Source organism: Oncorhynchus clarkii, chromosome 12 (assembly GCF_045791955.1).
Source record: "Oncorhynchus clarkii lewisi isolate Uvic-CL-2024 chromosome 12, UVic_Ocla_1.0, whole genome shotgun sequence".
Taxonomy (NCBI): Eukaryota; Metazoa; Chordata; class Actinopteri; order Salmoniformes; family Salmonidae; genus Oncorhynchus; species Oncorhynchus clarkii.
Window position 1 is genome coordinate 55,307,162 of NC_092158.1, and position 15,284 is coordinate 55,322,445.

At 45.6% G+C, this 15,284-nt stretch overlaps 1 protein-coding gene across 2 annotated transcripts in view; it reads left to right on the forward strand.

Moving 5' to 3' along the window:
• The window catches only part of LOC139420823 (serine/threonine-protein phosphatase 2A 55 kDa regulatory subunit B beta isoform), a 109,295-nt gene that overhangs the window by 40,587 nt on the left and 53,424 nt on the right, over positions 1 to 15,284 (forward strand). Inside the window, exon 1 of one of the 2 annotated variants that reach the window (XM_071171141.1) lies at positions 11,011 to 11,575. The exons of the other annotated variant lie outside the window; for it this stretch is intronic. Within the exon in view, the coding sequence (XP_071027242.1) occupies positions 11,506 to 11,575 (70 nt within the window). The 5' untranslated portion in view covers positions 11,011 to 11,505. Of the gene's footprint in view, positions 1 to 11,010; positions 11,576 to 15,284 lie in introns of those variants that run through there. 2 annotated transcript variants of the gene reach the window in all.

Consider the following 15,284-nt stretch of genomic DNA (forward strand, 5'->3'; position numbering starts at 1 on the left):
GTTATTCTGATTGGCTGGGCCTGGCTCGCAAGTGGGTGGGCCTATTCCCTCCCAGGCCCACCCATGGCTGCACCCCTGCCCAGTCATGTGAAATCCATAGATTAGGACTTTCAGTTGACTGATTTCCTTATATGAACTATAAGTCAGTAACATTGTTTAAATTGTTCCATGTTGCGTTTATATTTTTTTTCAGTATAATGCTCAACAGTAAGTTTATACCTTGATTGAGTTCTCCAAAATATATATATTATAACTTTTTTGGGATGGGGGGCCACCAACCGCTTATGTTGCTTATGCCTGGAGCCAACCCCGAGTGTCCGACCCAGTCCATTTTCTGCTGATTTCCCTTGACACAGCACTTTTTCCTGATTTATCTGTGTCTTTGAGCCCTGTGGAAGTCTCTCTCTCTCTCTCTCTCTCTCTCTCTCTCTCTCTCTCTCTCTCTCTCTCTCTCTCTCTCTCTCTCTCTCTCGCACTCTCTCTCTCTCTCTCTCTCTCTCTCTCTCTCTCTCTCTCTCTCTCTCTCTCTCTCTCTCTCTCTCTCGCTCTCTCTCTCTCTCTCTCTCGCTCTCTCTCTCTCTCTCTCTCTCTCTCTCTCTCTCTCTCTCTCTCTCTCTCTCTCTCTCTCTCTCTCTCTCTCTCTCTCTCTCTGAGACCACAGCCCTGCCTGCCTGCTTGGCTACCACTCTCTCTCTGTTGTCAAATCAGCCTGTCAGGCCAGCCCTCTTGATGTGAACATCCTCAGTCCCAGTCATTTCCCCTCATTCTCTTTCCCTTTATGGAGGCTACTATTTCTGCTGTGAGATTTGCAATTGTGGTAAAAGTCTGTCTGTGACACATTAAACACCAATGTCTGCTGGACTGTGGGTATGCATGACACTTTGATTTAAAAGCACCCTCCTTAGGGATATGTCCTTGTTATTATTATGCAACCTTTTGTAAAATAACATACTATTGCTTTCACCTGTGCACACGTATTTGACACATTCGCTTTTTTTGTAGTTAATACCCTGTTACCCAAGTATATATCTTGTAGACAATCTATGGAATTAATTTAAACAAAGCAAATGTTACTTTTGGTTATTGAATCATTAATATGATGTCTGAGTGCTCATTTCCTTACTGGTTAGCGCTGAGCTTCGTTCCTATGTTACTAGTGTAATAGCGCAGACTGTCCACTTGATGGTGCTGTAGGGTAAGACTTGGCTCCACTATGTTACTGCAGCCTCAGACACAGGTCCTTTCGAACATATGTGTTTGACAACAAAAGACGGTGTTAAAGGATAAGCCATGATTTCTTGCTTGACGTCCTCCCACCTGCCCATATCCTGGAAGAGATGATTCTGACTTATGTGTGTGTATATATGTATGTGTGCGGTGCTTGCTTGCATTTTTGCGTGTGTATTTCGCAGGAGCGCGTGCTATGTGTGTGTGTGTGTGTGTGTGTGTGTGTGTGTGTGTGTGTGTGTGTGCGTGCGTGCGTGCTTTCCAGCCTGCATGCGTGTGTATTTGGTAGGGCGTTTGCGTTAATAAATATGGCTCTGTTTGGAACCTCAGTAATGATCATTCACTGTGTATACAATGAGTCTAGCCCACAGAATGGCATCCAATCGGCTGTATTGAACGAGAATGAAAGGCTGTTCATGCTGTAAAATTAGCCGAGGGACGGACCAACCAGTTAAGCTCAAGGCTTTGGATGCAATTTAAACCTGACACTGAAGGGCACTACGGTCATTGGTGTGGCGTTGAGCTGTGAAAAGGTCCTAGAGAGCTAATCAAGAAATATCCTTGTTTGCTCGATCCATGAGCCTGTTGTTGCATATCATACGTGGCTGTACCTTATTGAAAATGCGTAGACGCTCATACAGTATAAAGCATCTCCCAATGACAGTAGAGTAGAGCACCTTTGTTTGTTTGATGAGGGGCCGTGCGTGGCCTCTCGTGTTGCACTGACACAGTTGTCATGGTGACTGGGTGATCACAGTGGCGCAGGCAGAGTCAGCTGGGGGCGGGACACCCCCAGCCACGGTCCCGTCTGCCTGATCCCCAGAATGCCCTTAGCCCCCGCCAGAGGAACATCCGTCTGTTTCTCCTGTGGGCGGTGGTGGGGAGGAAACAACAGGTCTCCATTTAGAGTGTGTGGCTACTGCCGTGAGCTGGCCATATGGTGCCGCTATTAAGCTCCCTCTGCAGAGAGCTGAACCAGGCCTGCAGGCAGACAGGCCGACACCAACTCATTCACAACACTTACTGGAGAGAGTAGGAGCAGCTAGGAGGGGACTGTCTATTGTTCCTTTTTTTTACTGTTGCTATAGCTACTCGCTCTCCTCTCTCCTCTCTGTCTTTCTCTGTCTCTGCTCTCTGTCTGTCTCTGTGTCTGTCTGTCTCTGCTCTCTGTCTGTCTCTGTGTCTGTCTGTCTCTGTGTCTCTCTCTGTCTCTCCTCTGTGTCTCTCTCTGTCTCTGCTCTCTCTGTCTCTGTGTCTGTCTGTCTCTCCTCTCTGTCTGTCTCTGTGTCTCTCTCTGTCTCTCCTCTCTGTCTGTCTCTGTGTCTCTCTCTGTCTCTTCTCTGTCTGTCTCTGTGTCTCTCTCTGTCTCTTCTCTGTCTGTCTCTGTGTCTCTCTCTGTCTCTCCTCTCTAACTGTATATGTGTCTCTCTCTGTCTCTCCTCTATGTCTGTCTCTCTCTCTCTCTGTCTCTGTGTCTGTCTGTCTCTGTGTCTCTGTGTCTCTCCTCTCTGTCTGTCTCTGTGTCTCTCTCTGTCTCTCCTCTCTGTCTGTCTCTGTGTCTCTCTCTGTCTCTCTCTGTCTCTCTCTCTCTGTCTCTCCTCTCTAACTGTCTGTCTCTGTGTCTCTCTCTGTCTCTTCTCTGTCTGTCTCTGTGTCTGTCTGTCTCTGTCTCTTGTCTCTCCTCTCTGTCTGTCTCTGTGTCTCTCTCTGTCTCTCCTCTCTGTCTGTCTCTGTGTCTCTCTCTGTCTGTATCTGTGTCTCTCTCTGTCTCTCCTCTATGTATGTCTCTCTCTCTCTCTGTCTCTGTGTCTGTCTGTCTCTGTGTCTCTGTGTCTCTCCTCTGTCTGTCTCTGTGTCTCTCTCGGTCTCTCCTCTCTGTCTGTGTCGGTCTCTGTGTCTCTCTCTGTTTCTCTTTCTCTCTATCTCTCTCTTTGTCTCTCCTCTTTGTTTGTCTCTGTGTCTCTCTCTGTCTGTCTCTGTGTCTCTCTCTGTCTGTCTCTGTGTCTCTGTCTGTCTCTGTGTGTGTCACCCTCCCTCTCAACAGTGGGGATATAACCACTATATTGTAGATGTAGATCCTAATTTGATCCAACACTCTCCATGATTTAACTCACTTCAAAGCTTTAAAACATCTCAAGTAAGTTCCTGTCCTTATGCTTGAGTTCCCAGGGACTCCGCGATGAGAACATTTCCCAGCGTGCTCTACCAGTCAGCACAGTACCACCACCGTTCCCCTCTGGAAGCTTTAGTCAGGATCCTGATTGAATATTTGGACAGCTTAGCCTAGCCTAGTGCTCTGTAGAATCGTCGAGTCAAAGGGAATTACAGAATAGGAAAGATGAAATCCTGTTCTGTTTAGGCTCAGACATGATGTGCACATGTTCTATTTGTGGAGGTTCAGTGTTCTGTGCTGCAGTTGGAGAGGGGCCGAAGTGTCTGCTGGGTGTCTAGGGAGCTGCCTGTGTCTGTCTGGCACGAAGCATTTACTAACTCGTCCTCCTGGATTCCCCCCCCCCCCGAGTCCTGTTCACAGGTGATGGACATCACTGCCACAGGTTCACTACCACTGTCATAGATGTGGTGTGATTTTGAGACACCGCCCTGGACAGTAAAAGAACCGGGGGAGTTTTTTTCCGTTGGCTATGGCACACAGCTGATGGAGGGAGGTTTTCATTCGAGATCAAATGCCGTGCATCAAGTCCTCCTGGGCCTTTTGATAGACGAGCGTCTGACGCTATCTGGTCTACTGCCAGTCCTTGCAACACGCGTGTGTTCTTTCACAGAGAGGGTGTAATTTAGTCAGAGATTGATCAACAACAACAACAAAAAACGGTTGAAACAAAAGGTTAAGTCATGCAGTTCAATTGTCTCGGTTCATCTGCTGGTGTCCTCACTTGCCTTCATTTCCTGTCCTGGTCGTCTATAAATAGACCAAATAGGGGAAGCATGAACCTGCTTATTTTGTGTTGGAGTCAATCTGTCACAAGCCTTAATGTAATTTGGATCGATTACCTAGTATTTTGCCTACTAGGTACCGCAAGTCATTGCGAATGTAACCGGGGAGGAAGCGGTGGAGGGGTTTAATGAGGCGTTGAGGCGACATGACCAGAACGGCCGCTGTTTATGAGCTGAAGCGCATTTCAGCTTCATTGACGAAATAGAGCCGGAGATCTTTACCTGAAATGTATTGCTGCCTTTAAGTAATCTTTCCCCGGGTTTTTTTTTAAACTGCCTTGCTTTTCTCATTTTTTTTTGCGCAACAGGAAGTGTGTGTCACTTTCCTATAAATTCATTAAGGTGACACAGAGACCTTTGAGTTCGGGGGAGGGTTTTCTAAAGGATTAGGCTTTGGCTATTGATTTCTGGGCTCACATTGAATAAGAAATGAAGAGAACAAAGGGTAGGACTGGACTGGTCACGCTGGGCCGAAGTGACAGCTGTCAATAAGTCAGATGTATTGACGATGAATGTCGCGTCTGGCGTGTCACGCCACCCAGTGAGCGATTTCCGAGATTAGAGAGCGCATGAGGACCGTGGGACAGGTCACTCTGTCATCATCTGATCTGGATGGATCACAGATACAGTACATGTCCTCTGTCACATGAACAGTATACAGGACTAGGCTATAGGGAAAAGACCAATCAGATGTACTTCCTCTGTCACATGAACAGTACACAGAACTAGGCTGTAGGGAAAAGACCAATCAGATGTACTTCCTCTGTCACATGAACAGTACACAGGACTAGGCTGTAGGGAAAAGCCATGTCCTTTTAGCCGTGCATCAGAAATGTGTGCTGGTATTATGACTTGGTATGGTCATAAATAATGTCTGAATTATTTGACATTTTATCTTCTTGATTTAGTGTCCAACATGTAGGCCTACACAGTGTCACGGTCGTCTCAGGTGGAAACAGTAGACCAAAGCGCAGCGTGGTGAGCGTACATACGTCTTTATTATAAGATGTCGCCAACAAAACAATAAACATCAAAAGGAAACCGTGAAGCCAACGTAGTGCTCACAGGCAAATATACATGGACAACAACCCACAAATACAGATGGGAAAAAGGCTACCTAAGTATGGTTCTCAATCAGAGACAACGATAGACAGCTGCCTCTGATTGAGAACCACACCCGGGACATAGAATGCCCACCCAAATCACACCCTGATGAAACCAAAATAGAGACATATAAAGCTCTCTACGGTCAGGGCGTGACACACAGAACTGTGTTTCACAGCGATATCAAACCAATGCCATGTTATTTTATGGATTTTATGGTTTTATTGATCCCAGCCCAGGACTAAAATAAGTGAGAGGACTAGGTTTAAAATAAGAGAGAGAGACAGAGAGAGATAGAGAGAGAGAGAGAGAGAGAGAGAGAGAGAGTGAGAGAGAGAGAGAGGAGAGAGAGTGAGCGAGAGAGAGAGAGAGAGAAAGAGAGAGATATAGAGATAGAGCTAGAGAGCGAGAGAGAGATAGAGAGAGGAGAGATAGAGAGAGAGAGAGAGAGAGAGAGAGAGAGAGAGAGAGAGAGAGAGAGAGAGAGAGAGAGAGAGAGAGAGAGAGAGTGAGTGAAGAGGTAGAGAGGAGAGAGAGAGAGAGAGAGAGAGAGAGTGAGTGAGAGAGAGAGAAGAGATAGAGAGGAGAGAGAGAGAGAGAGTGTGAGAGAGAGAGAGAGAGAGAGAGAGAGAGAGAGAGAGTGAGTGAGAGAGTGAGTGAGAGAGAGAGAAGAGATAGAGAGGAGAGAGAGAGAGAGAGAGAGAGAGAGAGAGAGAGAGTGAGTGAGAGAGAGAGAAGAGATAGAGAGGAGAGAGAGAGAGAGAGTGTGAGAGAGAGAGAGAGAGAGAGAGAGAAGATAAAGGTCAGGCTGGGGGAGAGCGGATTAAAAGCAGCCTGTAGGAGGATAATCTAATAGTCCTTCTTAAAACATGATGACTACTGCATCTCTTTCTCTATCTCTCTCTCTCTCTCTCTCTCAGTCCATCTCATTCTGGCTGTTTCTCACTAAATCCATTTTCCATCCTGTGAGTGTGTGACCTATATTTTTGTTCACCGTGCATCTCCTCCACCCTCTCTCACCCTCTCCTTCCTGTCTTCTATTTTACTCTACCTTGCAGCTCCAAACCCCGTGCCTAAAATAGACGAGTTGGCTCTCTTCCAAACAGCAGTTTGTGGAGCATATCGAGGTGTCTGAGTCGACAGGGGCTTGACAGAACTTATTTTCAAAATAATTCCCCTCTCGTAGCTAATTCATTCTCCATAAGGCAACCTCTAAAACCTCACTACCTGAGGAGAAAACATCACCAATCAAACCCACAAAATCATGGCCTCAGGAATTCAGGAGGGCAGTTTTGACAGTTCTGCAGTCGGTGAGGTCTTGTTGCAACACATTTTTCTATACAGTACAGTGACTCTGTAAACTGATTTCAGGTCAGTAAGTTCAGATCCAGAGCTGGCCTATCAGGAGTGGTTATTTCATTTGGAGTTGGCAGGGTGCTTTCCATCACAGGACTTGCAGGTTCTCCAGCTGCAGGCGAACGTGTCCCTCTGCACCTCTTCACCGTGGCAGCTGGCCAGATCGGCGTATGGCTCAATCCTATTTGCTATGAATTCAATTAGGCCACCCAGAGTCTACCACTTTGTGCTCTGCATTTGTAATCACGGATGTGTGTTGTTTAAGAAGAGGAGCTCTCCTTTCTTTTCTCGTCTGCTCCATTAGTGCTTGTATATGGCTAGTCTGGATCGCGAGTCTCGCTGTGTTTTATGTAGTGATCGCTCTACTCGCCGTGCTTTGTGTCCCTCTATAGGGACTGTGAGGTCATTAAGACATGCGCAACGTTTTCTGTTCCCATAGATGCACAGGGCTCCAGTGCGTAAGGGCAGGATGGATGGCTAGTAACCATAGCACTGCACAACTAGGCCCGTGGAGCTGTGGCGCTAGCTACCTCTCCTGGGTGAACAGAGCACACTGACCGAGGTGGCGGCGCTGGGCTTGATGTGGTTGGAGGAGGGTTATGGGGTGACGGAGTGAGAGAGGGGGGATGGGAGAGAGGGAACACAGCACATCAGGGGAGTATTCCCCCATAAGCCACTGCAGCAGCAGCCAGGAGCCAGGTGGGCACAGGGGGCAGGTTGAACGTCAGAGACAATTTGGAGGCAGACCCTGGCCATGCTCTCCGTGGAGGACAGCCCTGCGTGTTCCAATCAGGCTCCTTCCCCAGGTCATGCAATTACCACGGCATCCACAAGAGCGATTGTGTGTTATAATTAGGTAATTATTGTCTGTGTGTTTTCGATGAGTGGCGCTGTGGTTCTCACAGCTTAGAAGCAGGTGTCCTATTATGAGAGGAGGGATGCTAATACAAGTGTTGTGCTGGAATACTCTGCAATATGCACTCCCAATGACCGATGTAATGATTATTCGGAGATCACACTTCTGTGTGTGTGCACAGTGCGCGCAAACACGAACACGCTCACAACAGCTCAGCCGCGAAGTGGTAGGCCAGAGAAGCCCTCAGAACGGGACCACCGATTGCTGAAGCGCGTAGCATGTAAAAATTGCCTGTATCGGTTGCAACACTCACTGCCGAGTTCCAAACTGCATCTGGAAGCAAGGTCAGCACAATAACTGCTTGTCAGGAGCTTCATGAAATGGGTTTCCATGGCCGAGCAGCCGCACACAAGCCTAAGATCACCATACGCAATGCTAAGCGTCGGCTGGAGTGGTGTAGAAGCTCGCCGCCATTGGACTCTGGAGCAGTGGAAACGCGTTCTCTGGAGAGATGAATCAGGCTTCACCGACTGGCAGTCCGACGGATGAATAAGGAGAACACTACCTGCCCCAATGCATAGTGTCAACTGTAAAGTTTGGTGGAGGAGGAATAATGGTGTGGGGCTGTTTTAGATCCAGGGAAGAGAAATCTTAACGCTACAGCATACAATGACATTCTAGACGATTCTGTGCTTCCAACTTTGTGGCAACAGTTTGGGGAAGGCCCTGTCCTGTTCCAGCATGACATTGCCCCCGTGCACAAGCGAGGTCCATACAGAAATAGTTTGTCGAGATCGGTGTGGAAGAACTTGACTGGCCTGCACAGAGCCGTAACCTCAATCGAACACCTTTGGGATGAATTGGAATGCCGACTGCGAGCCAAGCCTAATCTTCCAACATCAGTGCCCGACCTCACTAATGCTCTTGTCGCTGAGTGGAAGCAAGTCCCCGCAGCTATGTTCCAACAACTAGTGGAAAGCCTTCACAGAAGAGCGGAGGCTCTTATAGCAGCAAAGTAGGGACCAACTCCATATTAATGCCCATGATTTTGGAATGTGATGTTCGATGAGCAGGTGTCCACATACTTTTGGTCGTGTAATGTATGTTTCTCTCAACCATCACCACCATAATACAGAGGCTTTGGATTGGAAATGGGTTTGGTCGGTGGTATATTTTACAGTGAACAGGCCAGTAGAGAGAGGTTTCAGTCAACAGACTGCTGCTGTGGTTGTGTGTCCTGGACGCAGAAGCTTTAATTAAAGCAGTCAGATTATTGATCTCAGTCTTGGCTTCCTCAAGGCTATTTCCACCCCCTACAGTATCATTGCAGAATAAAATGGTATTTCTGCAAGCCCCTTAGAACCCCTTGTGTGTGTGTGTGTGTGTGTGTGTGTGTGTGTGTGTGTGTGTGTGTGTGTGTGTGTGTGTGTGTGTGTGTGTGTGTGTGTGTGTGTGTGTGTGTGTGTGTGTGTGTGCCTGTCTGCATACAGAATAATAATACATCTAAGCCCTCCTCCTTCCCAAGGACAGCAATGAGCTCTGCCTGTTAATGTCATCCATCAGAAGGCCTCTCTAATGCAGTCTCCCAGTCTCCCAGTAATAGAGCACATCCCAGTGTGGTGATTCTGGAGAAAATCAATGCCTTTTTAATTCCCTCTTCCTGTTGCTTATACCCCTCAGGCCCAAATAGAATTATCATAACAGTTTGTTCAAACCCCATGACGGCAAAGACAGATTCTATACCATTTAGAGTGAATGTGAACCCAGATTATTCAGGGGTTGGTGAGGACTATCTCCTTATTAAAAGGATTAGGGGTTGAGGGGAATGGTTTGTCATGGTACGGAGAACCATGACAATGGAGACAATTGGATTGGGGTATAGTCAACTGGTCATAAATGGGGTGGATGGAACTTATTTTCATGGCATGCATCAGTAACCTTCATCATTTGGGGATGTAGATAATGGCTGTGATTTTATCCAGACCTAGCTGAAGGGCAGTGGGCTGTTAAAACATGATCCTACAGCACAGATTATTTAACATGTAGGGGCAGGATGGGTAGGGGGAGGTCTCTGACAGCCACAGCCACCAACACCACCATGCCCAAACCCAACTAGGGGAAATTACAGTGTCGGCCCGTCCTTGGACACTGTGCTATCTAACCTCCAAACGAGCTTCAATGCCATACAACACTCCTTCCGTGGCCTCCAACTGCTCTTAAACGCTAGTAAAACCAAATGCATGCTTTTCAACCGTTCGCTGCCTGCACCCGCATGCCTGACTAACATCACCACCCTGGATGGTTCCGACCTTGAATATGTGGACATCTATAAGTACCTAGGTGTCTGGCTAGACTGTAAACTCTCCTTCCAGACTCATATCAAACATCTCCAATCGAAAATCAAATCTAGAGTCGGCTTTCTATTCCGCAACAAAGCCTCCTTCACTCACGCCGCCAAATTTACCCTAGTAAAACTGACTATCCTACCGATCCTCGACTTCGGCGATGTCATCTACAAAATTGCTTCCAACACTCTACTCAGCAAACTGGATGCAGTTTATCACAGTGCCATCCGTTTTGTCACTAAAGCACCTTATACCACCCACCACTGCGACCTGTATGCTCTAGTCGGCTGGCCCTCGCTACATATTCGTCGCCAGACCCACTGGCTCCAGGTCATCTACAAGTCCATGCTAGGTAAAGCTCCGCCTTATCTCAGTTCACTGGTCACGATGGCAACACCCACCCGTAACACGCGCTCCAGCAGGTGTATCTCACTGATCATCCCTAAAGCCAACACCTCATTTGGCCACCTTTCGTTCCAGTTCTCTGCTGCCTGTGACTGGAACGAATTGCAAAAATCGCTGAAGTTGGAGACTTTTATCTCCCACACCAACTTCAAACATCTGCTATCTGAGCAGCTAACCGTCGCTGCAGCTGTACATAGTCTATCGGTAAATAGCCCACCCATTTTTACCTACCTCATCCCCATACTGTTTTTATTTATTTTATTTTCTGCTCTTTTGCACACCACCTGTACATGACCATCTGATCATTTATCACTCCAGTGTTAATCTGCAAAATTGTAATTATTCGCCTACCTCCTCATGCCTTTTGCACACAATGTATATAGACTCTCCTTTTTTCTACTGTATTATTGACTTGTTAATTGTTTACTCCATGTGTAACTCTGTGCAGTCTGTTCACACTGCTATGCTTTATCTTGGCCAGGGCGCAGTTGCAAATGAGAACTTGTTCTCAACTAGCCTACCTGGTTAAATAAAGGTGAAATAAAAAAATAAAAAAAACAAGCAGACAGGCAGGCACACACACACACACACACTTTTTGGGGTAACAATTATCAGAAAGGATTTGAAGGGCATCGATATATTGTATGTTTGTTGATCAACAAAAATCTAATATGTGATGCTGACGCAGGTCGACAGAGGCAAGCTGTCGGGGCGGAGCCAGTAACGCAATGCGCGAATGGGCAGTGGCAACAGCAGGCTGGCAGTGAAGCACCCGGTGAGGTTTGGCGGCAGAGCGACACGTCGAGGCGAAACGGGGTGATCCAAGAGGAAACCGACGCTGCGATGCAAGCAGACTGGAGCAAAATAAGAACCAGCTCACACACCCTGCTCTGATTTCTGGACTGTTGTATTGCGCTTCTGACAGTGGAGACGTAATGCGCAGCTATTTTCTTGCTGTCAGTTTTATAGTTCGTTTTCTGCCACTTTAATCTGAGCCTATTATTGGCAGACAACCGACGACTCAACGGTCGTCTCGAAAGGGACAGGCTTTTTCCTCCTATGATATTGTATCGAACGGTTATTTATTCGTTCAGGAGCAAACGTTGAGGTTTCTGCCTCTTTTCCACATTCTTATTTCTGGAAAGGGTCTAATCATGACGAAAAGCGCGCAGCTTGCGCCGACCCTGTGCTGAAGCGATGTTTCAGGACCATGGATACTTGTTTCTCTGTTTCTGGTTTACAAAATAAGTGTCACAAATGGATGAAGAAATCGACACCCGCAAAATAAACAACAGCTTCCTCCGGGACCACAACTATGCAACTGAAGGTATTGTAATGAAAGGATGCAAGGAGTGTAGCTCGAATCTCCCACCTTCTACCTTCTGACCAGTAGCTCACTGTGCCATCAACTGTTCTACAAAAGCATGCTCTATGGTACCTCATGGACCTAAGTACGTAACTTTAGCGCCTATTGACGATAGTATATTATCAATGGGGGAGTTTTTTTAAGAGCCAAGACACGGTACGGTTTTGGAAACATAGGCCTTTTGGAAACGTAGCCCTAAATCGTTCATATAAGCGATACATCATTTAATAAAAAACAAAGGTTAAATTACTACATGTTTATAGGGTTGGGGTTCCCATAAGACCATATTTCCATGTTACAGAGCTTATTTATGGCAAACACATAGGAAGGAGGTGTACCTGTGGTAATTATTTATCTGCGTCCCGGAACACCTGTCTTCAAACTGAAAACGGACGGCACTAACATGTTGTCACATAAAACAAATACTGCCAGCTGCTACTGTGTTAACATCGGTTAAAACAGTACACATTTAGCGTTTGTGAAATCATTTTGATGTGATTTGAAAGTCGGGGGATTTATGTTTCTCGAACCGTACTGCAATTGAGATTCAATTCACGTTTAGATGGAGTATTTGGCTGTGTTGGCTGCCAGAGCCAATTCGCCTCGAAACAGAACATGTAAGGTCCTTGGGGGGGTTCTCCCGCTCTGCTGACGATTATTTTCATGCAGGAGTAATAAAGGCCTAGTGCACTAATTTGGTAAACTATTTTTTTTTAATGTATATAAATAATTGTATTTATTTATTGTGATTAGTGCATCAGCACGACTACTTCCCGCGGCAATGCTGAGTTGTCATAGCTATGAGTCTGTACAGTCTCTTTCTCAGAAAAAAAGTGTTAAGCTATGTAGAATGAATTGTTGTTTGGCATTAGCCTATAGCGTTGCATTATATATTGAGAAGGTCAGATATTGGAGAATACACAATGCAGTCACGGATGTCTGTGTATTCCGAATGAATCACTGAAGCTACGCACATCCCGATGCATGAGAAACGGGTCAGAGGAGACTCGGTGGGAGAATCTAAATCCCATTCTCCTCGTGTCCTCTATCTTCTCTCTCCTCGCCTCCTTCTCAAAACCCATTGGATGAGAAAGCCAGAGGACCCTCCCCTTTGACCTTCTCCAATGTGTTTAGGGAAGGGAGCGAGGAGAGAGAATGCGAGGAGGACGCAATTGAGATTATCCCGGGGAGTTCACACAGGGAAATAGGTTTATCCCTCTGGCCAAGTACACTGAACAAAAATATAAACGCAACATGTAAAGTGTTGGTCCCATGTTTCATGAGCTGAAATAAAAAATCCCAGAAATGTTCAATATGCACAGAAAACATTTTTCTTTCAAATTTAGTGTACAAATTTGTTTACATCCCTGTTAGTGAGAATTTCTCCTTAGCCAAGATAATCCATCCACCTGGCAGGTGTGACATATCAAGAAGCTACTTAAACAGCATGATCATTACACACAGGGGGAGTATATCTGTCTGTAATAAAGTCATTTTGTGGGGGAAAACCCATTCTGATTGGCTGTGCCTGGCTCCCCAGTGGGTGGGCCTATGCCCTCCAAGGCCCACCCATGGCTGCACCCCTGCCCAGTCGTGTGAATTCTTTAGATTAGAGCCTAATGAATTTATTTAAATTTACTGATTTCCTGATATGAACTGTAACTCAGTAAAATCTTTGAAATTGTTGCATGTTGCGTTAATAATTTTGTTCAGTATACAACAAGAGATCACAAACAGCATTATGTTGACCATTTCATATCAACCACACGAGTAGCCTAAATATTTATTGATAACGACACAGTAATTCATTTAGAGAGACATTATGGCTACTTATTTTCATTTTTAATTGGCTATCGTAATTGTTTCAAATAAAAAAAGGTCATTCAAAATCCTATAAGTTGGTTGTAAATGTAAAGGACACGCACTCTTATAGACAATTCATCCTGCTTTCCCTATGGCTGGTTATGCTGTATTGTTTAGGGTCTGTGCTGTAGCCTATAGCAGTGGAATAAAGCATTGGGGTTGCTGGTGTCAGAGTAGTGCAGGTACAGTGCCTTGCGAAAGTATTCGGCCCCCTTGAACTTTGCGACCTTTTGCCACATTTCAGGCTTCAAACATAAAGATATAAAACTGTATTTTTTTGTGAAGAATCAACAACAAGTGGGACACAATCATGAAGTGAAACAACATTTATTGGATATTTCAAATTTTTTAACAAATCAAAAACTGAAAAATTGGGCGTGCAAAATTATTCAGCCCCCTTAAGTTAATACTTTGTAGCGCCACCTTTTGCTGCGATTACAGCTGTAAGTCGCTTGGGGTATGTCTCTATCAGTTTTGCACATCGAGAGACTGAAATGTTTTCCCATTCCTCCTTGCAAAACAGCTTGAGCTCAGGGAGGTTGGATGGAGAGCATTTGTGAACAGCAGTTTTCAGTTCTTTCCACAGATTCTCGATTGGATTCATGTCTGGACTTTGACTTGGCCATTCTAACACCTGGATATGTTTCTTTTTGAACCATTCCATTGTAGATTTTGCTTTATGTTTTGGATCATTGTCTTGTTGGAAGACAAATCTCCGTCCCAGTCTCAGGTCTTTTGCAGACTCCATCAGGTTTTCTTCCAGAATGGTCCTGTATTTGGCTCCATCCATCTTCCCATCAATTTGAACCATCTTCCCTGTCCCTGCTGAAGAAAAGCAGGCCCAAACCATGATGCTGCCACCACCATGTTTGACAGTGGGGATGGTGTGTTCAATGTGATGAGCTGTGTTGCTTTTACGCCAAACATATCGTTTTGCATTGTTGCCAAAAAGTTCAATTTTGGTTTCATCTGACCAGAGCACCTTCTTCCACATGTTTGGTGTGTCTCCCAGGTAGCTTGTGGCAAACTTTAAACGACACTTTTTATGGATATCTTTAAGAAATGGCTTTCTTCTTGCCACTCTTCCATAAAGGCCAGATTTGTGCAATATACGACAGATTGTTGTCTAATGGACAGAGTCTCCCACCTCAGCTGTAGATCTCTGCAGTTCATCCAGAGTGATCATGGGCGTCTTGGCTGCATCTCTGATCAGTCTTCTCCTTGTATGAGCTGAAAGTTTAGAGGGACGGCCAGGTCTTGGTAGATTTGCAGTGGTCTGATACTCCTTCCATTTCAATATTATCGCTTGCACAGTGCTCCTTGGGATGTTTAAAGCTTGGGAAATCGTTTTGTATCCAAATCCGGCTTTAAACTTCTTCACAACAGTATCTCGGACCTGCCTGGTGTGTTCCTTGTTCTTCATGATGCTCTCTGCGCTTTTGATGGACCTCTGAGACTATCACAGTGCAGGTGCATTTATACAGAGACTTGATTACACACAGGTGGATTGTATTTATCATCATTAGTCATTTAGGTCAACATTGGATCATTCAGAGATCCTCACTGAACTTCTGGAGAGAGTTTGCTGCACTGAAAGTAAAGGGGCTGAATAATTTTGCACGCACAATTTTTCAGTTTTTGATTTGTTAAAAAAGTTTGAAATATCCAATAAATGTCGTTCCACTTCATGATTGTGTCCCACTTGTTGTTGATTCTTCACAAAAAAATACAGTTTTATATCTTTATGTTTGAAGCCTGAAATGTGGCAAAAGGTCGCAAAGTTCAAGGGGGCCGAATACTTTCGCAA